At 24.2% G+C, this 8,495-nt stretch overlaps 1 protein-coding gene across 1 annotated transcript; it reads right to left on the reverse strand.

Moving 5' to 3' along the window:
* Positions 1 to 931: 931 nt before the first annotated feature.
* On the reverse strand, positions 932 to 3,674 carry LOC112738207 (putative GATA transcription factor 22). The gene is made up of 3 exons (XM_025788549.2): positions 3,142 to 3,674; positions 2,384 to 2,827; positions 932 to 1,672 (listed from the first exon to the last, which is right to left on the reverse strand). Exons 1-3 carry the CDS (start codon positions 3,301 to 3,303, stop codon positions 1,241 to 1,243), a joined length of 1,038 nt encoding a protein of 345 aa, XP_025644334.1. The 5' UTR covers positions 3,304 to 3,674; the 3' UTR covers positions 932 to 1,240.
* Positions 3,675 to 8,495: the final 4,821 nt, after the last annotated feature.

Here is an 8,495-nt window from a genome sequence, read left to right on the forward strand (position 1 = left end):
AAAAATTATTTATTTAAAAAATTTAAACTGATATATGTATATTTATCACATTCTTTCAGACATGAACTTTATTTTTTAAACTCGTGTGTATGTGTTTGTGTGTGTGTGTTTTTTTTTTTTTTTTTTTGCACATATATTTTTTTAATGAACTTATGCTAAAATTATTTTCATTTTGAAATAACAAATATTAAATTTTATATTTTTATGTTATTAAAATTTTGATATCATAAAATTATTTTTTAGTGTAGAATTACTTATTCAATAATTATTATTATTATTATTATTATTATTTGTAATAGATGGATAGCTAGATTTTGGATTACTGGGCACCATGTATATGGTTTTTATAAATAAACTCTACTACGTACATCTTCTACATCTGAAAGAATCAAGACTTCTCATGTTATTAATTAGGATGCGGACAAAGTCTGAATCCAGAAGAGGGACACAAAAAAGCTGCTTCCAAAACAGGGAATTATCATTGTCATGAATCACGATTGATAATAAGCTCTTGTTATGTCAATGTGAAATCGAAAACTTCAAAAGATCGATAACGGTACGTTGTTGGTGGAATAATTGAAGGAGATAAGGGAAAGACCAAATTAATTTAAAAATTATAAATAAAAAGTAGTTATGTTGCTTTCACCTCATCTGATCAAGATCTAAGTAACATTCCCCTTGAAGAAGCACCTTTATGCATAGTGCTTAAGGAACATTTTCACTTTCAATTACTTAAAAGGAATATTTTCTTATCACAACATTCTCATCCACTCCGCAAATATAGTAACTTAGCTTGGTCAAACAAATATATTAATTTATACTATATTATATGATATTGTAAGGCAACCACTAAATATCAAATTTTATAACTAATATAATGAACATAACCTAAAAGATAAATTAACAATAAAGACAAACTAAACCTTATATATATGATGAGAAGTACAAATGTAATTTTATTGAATTAGGATACCCACACAGAACAAGAGACTCATCGCATTTGTGTTTGTCTACTTGCTCAAATCTAACATAATAATTATATATTAATGGTTACAAAGTTCATATAAAGTCACCGATCCAATGATTTATTTCCTCTATTATATATTAATTCCTAAATAATAATAATAAAGTACTATAACTTCATGAATGCGTCCTATTCTTCCACACACCACAAAGCAAAAACTAGTCTCATACAATAATAATATTAATAAGTACTTATTCATATAAAATAAAAATTTCATTAATCTAAGTAACGATCTGAGGGAAATCCATGAAGTAAACCATAGGATAAGGCCATGAGCAAGATTGCAGCCTCTTTCTCATCATGAGGGAACACATTTAAAGCCAAGTTCTTGCTCAAACTTATTGTCAGGTCTTCAAAACCAACCTTCTTTCTTCCTCTATGAGATAATTTATTGTTATTGGTTCCAATTTTGTGCTTCTTTTTCAACTGATTTGGTGCACTACACTTGGCTTTCAACTTCTTATCTTTGTTGTTGTGCTTGTGTAACTTCTTTTCCTTCTTCTTCATACCATGAAGAGATCCATCATCATCATCAGTAGAAGCCATGAGAGTTGTATCGTTCTCTGATGCTGCAACCTCCGCCGCCGCCGCCGCCGCGGCAGCTCTCCTCGCCTTCCTTTGTCTAATTCCACAAGCATTGCAAAGAGACTGATGCATCATAATGATTAATAATCAGCATACTTATATATACAACATACTTAATTTAAATAAAATAATTCAATATTTCTTCAAATTCTATACTTTACTTCACATGGTTGAGCCAATTTAACTGAGGAATTTTTTTTTTCTCTACAAAGATAATATATCTATAAATTATTTGTAGAAAAACTAAAGGGAAGATGGGCATCCAACACAACCTTAAATTAAGTTTTGAGTTTGTCAGAGATGTCTGTTTCCTCTTGTCAATTTAAATATTTTGAAAGAAATGATTTCATAATATATTAAAATTATATAATAAAAAAATTTAAACTTTATTTTTGCTAAACAAAAAAAACAAATTAAAAATTCTTATTTAAAAAGACGTAGTAGAGATATAACTCATGTATCTTTTATTATACACTTAATTTAAAAAAAAAATAGTTTCATAACAGCGTTGATAAGCTTAAAGTTAAAAATCTCAATTGTGTTAATATAAATAGTTATTATGAATATATAGAGATTTTGTGTCCTATGGGGGAAAGTTTGGAGAAAAGGGGATTATTATTATTATTTATCATGAGAATAGGAAAAGAAGTGCTTTTTTTTTTTTTGGGATACATTGAGTGAGAAAAACTATTTGATAAATTATATGAGAATACATAAAAAAATAAAATGAGAAAAATGATTTATTTATTTAGTTTAAAACGAAAAAGAAAGTACCTTGGGGCCTCTTGGTCCACTTCTCCAAAGAGGGGTCTTTGTGGTGTGGCAATCAGAACAAACCCTAACAATCATATTATTATTATTTTCATGACGGTTTGAAGAAGAGTTGTTGTTGTTACTGTTGCTGCTGCTATTATCAGTTCCTAAAGGGGATAGCGACGGTTGCTGCTTTGGTCCCTCTTCATCAAACCTTAACCTGAAATTATTAGTATCAGAACCACCCATGATCCTCATCTTTGAAGACATCCACTTCACCGAACCATGGTCCTCCTCATCATCATGAGCTTGATTTTCATTCCTTTCTTCTTTCTTCAAAATTTTCAACTTGAGCAGTTTACTACTCTTTTTGTTTCCATCCTTCTCTTCTTCTTCTTCTTCTTTTCTGTGGTCATGAATATGATCCCATGATCCTCCACTAGAAGGAACATGAATCTTCTCAGCCTAAAATATATATAATATATTATCAAAATCCAAGTTAGAGCAATAATTAATATAAGTGAGAGAGATCAACAATTTTTGCTTCAATAATTTCTTTTACAAGTGTTGTTAGAGTTCGGCTAGCTAATTAGTAAAACAATTATGTTATATGTACACAAAAGATCAATAGTCAAATCAATTATAAATATAAAATAGACAGATATAAAATATACGTTAAACATAAATAAACAATATATGTATTTAATAAATCTACAGTGATTAATTTAGTGGCTAATTTTAATTATATATATAATATTTTTGTTAATATAGTAACTGACCTGTTGATGAGTTATTTGTAAATGGTTTGGATGTTGGTCCAAATAAGAATAAGATGATAAAGAAGAAGAAGGAGAAGAAAGTTGAGGATATGTAGTAGTAGTGAAGAGGTGATGTTCTTCATTGAGATCAAAAGGAATAGGATGATGACTTGGTATCATCATGAAGGTGAGGCACACGCATAATACAAAGCAAGGGTATGGAGAATTGGGTCTGGATCACTCTGCAAATGCAACGGCTTATCTTTTGTCCACTAATAAGAGGAAGAAGATAGAGAAAACAAAGACAGAAACCTATGCAAGATGGCAATTATATGGTTCTCACTTCTGACCACTACTTATATATATAAATATTTTTTATGTATTTAATATAATGTATTAAAAATTTAACTTATTATTGTTTCAAAAAATTTTAGTCAAATAATTTTTATGGTATCTTTAAAATATATTTTTAGGGCACGTATACCTATTAATGATTTTTTTAATAATATTATGTGCAGAATTTTATATCATTAAGACATTGGAAGGTGTTGTTTAGTTTTTCATGTGATACTTTTTGTTCCTTTTATTGAGGGTTAAGTATTTATTTAATTATCGGGAAAAAAGAATATATTGTAACTTTTTTTTTTATATAAATAAAAATGTGTTATCTATCATTCTATTTAAAAAGCTCAGGTATTCACATGTTTTTCATTATCACTAATATATAAATAAGTTTTTATGTGTTTATTAATTTACTTTTTTATCCGTTAAATATGTTTAAATATGAAAATAGAAAAATTAGTTATAATGATAAGTGATTTATAACTCAATTAGAAAGTCTTGGAACTAGAAATTTCTTTATATAATAAAAGATTTTTAAAAAAATTCTGTGTATCAAAAAGAGAAAATACTTTGGTCCTGAAATTATATTCGAATCTCAATTTAGTTTCAATTGTCTCAAATTAGTCTCTAAACTTTTTAAATTTTAATCACGTTAGTCCCTACAATAGTTTTCGTCACAGAGTTAATTAAAAAATTTAGAGATTAAATTGACGCAATTAAAATTTCAAGGACTAAGGACCAGATTGAGTAAACTTCTTAAATAAGTTCTTTTAAAAAACAGAACTTAAAATATAAGAACTTTTATTAATAGCAACTTTTAAATAAGTTATTTTGTATTTGAAAAGTTATTATAGAAATACTTATTTTAAAGTTGTATATTAAATAGGAGTGATAAAATAGCTTTTGAAAATAAGAAAAATCAAATTTTTTAACTTCTTCAAAAGTTCTTAAATAACGTTTTGAAAAGTTAAAGACATATCTAAAAAATTTTACCAAACACTATTAATATAACTTTTTATAAGTCAAAAACTAAAAACAAAAAAAAAAAAACTTTTAAAATTTTTCAAACGAACCCTAAATTAAAATTCAAATATAACTTTAGACACTAAACTAAATATTTTATCCAACACTTTTTATACTCCCATCTTATATAGTATCAAAGGATAGAAGTATCAATTTCACTTATATCATCGGTTACAAATAATGATTTTGTTAAACATATCCATATATGAGTGCGTTTTAAGAAAATGATAATTTCATTCTATTTTTAATAATGTCATTTCACATATGATATTTTTATATTATATATTTGTATAAATTTATAGAAAAAAAAAACGTTATTATCAAAATAGAATTGACAATATCTATTTTTTGTTTTCTAAATGCATTAAAGTTAATAGATCCTTTTTTTAATGAATGTGTGCAAATGTGATGTGCTAATTAAAATTGTATTTACAAAATAAATAATATTAAAATTAAAAAGTAATAATTTAAAATTATCTTATTTAATTTAATATTTATAATTATATTTAATATTATCTATTTATTACAATTATAATTAATAGACTAATTTAAATTAATTTTTATTATCTGCTAGACATTCTTGAATGTTGTCGAAACACCTAGTCTGTCACTACCGGATTTAGTGCTAATTTTGATTGGCTTTTTTAAATAAAAAAAATATTTTTTAAAAAAATAAAATATTTTTATTTAATTTAAAATTTATTTAAATATATCTTTTACCAACATCAAACTTAAAAATTTACATTAAATTTAAAGATTAACAGAAAAATGAGTGTACATCATGAATAAAAACATATGTGCATAAAAAAAAAAAATAGATAAACCCTAATCAATGTAATTTTAAACGAAGGGTATTTATTTTAAAAACGTCCTGGGAGCTTCCTTATTCATATGCCAGGTGTGTGAATATGGCTGCCTGGCGTGTAACTCCAAATTTTTTTTTTTTTTTTGGATTAATAAATACGTAAATCAAAGCAAAAATAAATATGTATGGAAATGAATTGAGCTCACCTCCATAACTCATGAGTTAATTTAATTATATATATTATTTATTATAATTATTTTATTAATACATATACGATGTATTTTATATTTTTAATTTATAATAAAAATGATAATTTTAAACACATAATTATAAAATTCATGTTAAATATATGATAATGCATTAGTTTTTATTTTTGTCATATCTAAATTTTAATATATATTTATTTTATTAAAAATTGAATGGATTGAGCTAAAAACATGACAAATCTAATTAATTAAATATTATTTATGATAAAGAAGAGTACCATATCTATATATTAATGTTTTGATATAAAATTTTATGATTATCTTTTAAGATATGATTTTGTTAGAGAGAATAAAGTATAATTGATAGATAGATACTATAACTATAATTTATTTATATAAAATTATTGATTATATATGTTTATGTTATTTGAGCTTGTTTATGAGATTGAGTAAATTCGTAAGTTTTTAGTAAGTCAATCTTAAATTTTATAAATAAGTTCGATTGTTAATGAGTTGAGTTCAATTTTAATTTTGTAAGTCAAGCTTAAATTTAATCTCAATTGACTTAACTCGACTCACTTGTAACCCTAATTATATAGTTCATTTTTCACTATATTAGTAATTTATTCTTACTATATTTATAATAATGTAATCTTATAAGTTAAACTATAAATAATATAAATCATTATTATATACCTTAAACATCTAAATTGATTTTCAAATAATTTTAGATCCAATACTTTGATTTACAATTAATTTTTATTTTTTTAAAATATTCGAAAATTAATTTCATTAGAAAGATCCGTCTTTCAATTATTTTAAATAAAAAGTAATTTGTCTTACAGCTAGCGATAACTTTTTAAATTTAATTGTCCTATTATAATAAAATTTGTGACGGACTTATTTATTCAAAACGTATATTAAAAATTTGACTGAAAATAACATAGAAATCAGTTAATTTGACAAAACTAATTTTTGAATACTTTAAGAGAATAAAAAATATTTAAAAACCAAAATGTCCACTATAATTTTTTCTGGAGATTAATTTATGTACTTTTTCTTTCAATATATGATGACATGTAAGAAATTTTTAAATAATGTATGGTAAAAGTAAATAAAATAAAATAAATGCAGAAAATAAAAATAAAAACAAAAGGCATCATCACTATAAGACATTCCGTGACCTCAATAAGATACTTTTAGAGCAGACAAATTAACAAGACAAATTGATTCAGCTCAGGACTCAGGAGTGTGTGGGATGCTACTACGCTGACCCCCCCATACTTGCTTGTTGCTTATGACAAAAACCTTATTTGCAGAGACAATCGTATTTTTTTATTTTATTATTATTATTATTATTTCTTTTTTCCTTTTTAACACTGCGCTATGCATGTGTCTGCTAAGTACAAACCCTAGCTAGTTGGAAAACGGTGGAAGAGACAGAATTTGATCGTAGCCACACAAATATACGAGAAGGATAATGTTGTGTACTGTGTACTCATAACATTCATCTCAAGCCAATAATTTGATCACAGGAATAGAATAATATATTCAAGGTCAAATTCTTTTCCGCCAAAAACATAAATCATATAAAAAAGTTTTTAAATATATTTAAAATATCGGTGTTCTAATAATTTTAATAATTAATTTTAATTATATTAAATAATTAAAATTAATGATTAAAATTATTAAAATATTTGTGTATTTATATACTTGAAATTCTTTCAATAATGTTATTGTTCAATGACAAAGATTAATGTGAGGCGAGTATTGTATATATATATTGAAAGTTGTCTGGTTGGCTATCAACTCAAAATAAATATTGTGTGACTAAGATAAATCATAAACTTTGTTCCACATATTTGCGGGACACAATTCTTCATATAATATATGTCTTATTTATAAATTTTGAAATACTACTTTTGTCCCACTTATTATAACATTTGTTAAGTAGTATTATTACATTTTTTTTAAATTATTTATTCCTAGTATAATATATAAAATAAGTCTAAGAAAGATAATAAGTATAATGTTAATTATATTAGTTGTTTATACCAATTCATCTATATATTTTTAACTAATATTTTTCTTCATAATAATATTAGAAATTATAAAAATTTTGAAATTATATTCTACTATTTATTATTAAAAAAATTATTTTTAGCGGCTATTTATTTTATTTTTAGTGATAATAAAAATAGTCGCTAACTTATTTACCAACAATTAAACATTAATTATCTTATATTTTATCACTAAAATTTTTTTGTGACAATTATATAATTGTCGATAAAAAAATTTTTAGTCACCGTAAAAAATATATAATTATTATCATAATATATAGTAATAATAATAAATATATAATTATCGTAAAATTATAAATTAAATAAAATATATAATAATCATTATGTTATTATTATCACTAAAAAATTGTCACTAAAAATGATTTTATTGTAGTGATTATGGATTATTTGAGAATAGATCCACAGAGTCAAAAAACAACTTTTATTAAAAAAAAAGTGTGGAAATAAAAGTCCCAATCGACCATAGAAAAGAATATTGTCGACAAAAAAAAATTAAGTGATAAATTTTTTAATTATTATTTTTTATATAAGAATCTTATTCGCTTATTTAATTTATTATCATATAAAAGAGTTTAGTTTTTTCACGAATAATTAATTTATTAATTTTAACATTCATTGTTTCATATTTATTATTCTCTCTCTATCTATATATATATATATTGACGCTAGGATGTCGCTTGGGTCATTAATTTTGGCAATTTCACTATGGTGAAAATAGCCAAAAGTCTACTTTGGTTAGTTAAGCCAAGGATGCACCTCTTACTCATAAAGAACTTAGAAAAAAATAAGTATACAGCTTATTTAAATATATAACTCAATCAATTCAACTCATAAATAAAAAAGGTACATACGCATATTTATATACTAATAGAGGAGAGAGCATTTAAGTATTAGGCGATGTGGGACTAATTCATATGC

The sequence above is a fragment of the Arachis hypogaea genome, chromosome 13 (assembly GCF_003086295.3).
Source record: "Arachis hypogaea cultivar Tifrunner chromosome 13, arahy.Tifrunner.gnm2.J5K5, whole genome shotgun sequence".
NCBI classification, from domain to species: Eukaryota; Viridiplantae; Streptophyta; class Magnoliopsida; order Fabales; family Fabaceae; genus Arachis; species Arachis hypogaea.

Excerpts from the sequence above, each read along its gene's own strand:
- LOC112738207 (XM_025788549.2), bottom strand. The coding sequence starts at position 3,303 with ATGATGATACCAAGTCATCATCCTATTCCTTTTGATCTCAATGAAGAA. Across the intron at positions 2,828-3,141 it reads TACAAATAACTCATCAACAG|GCTGAGAAGATTCATGTTCC; the intron begins GTCAGTTACTAT and ends TATATATTTTAG. Across the intron at positions 1,673-2,383 it reads GTGGACCAAGAGGCCCCAAG|TCTCTTTGCAATGCTTGTGG; the intron begins GTACTTTCTTTT and ends ATGATGCATCAG.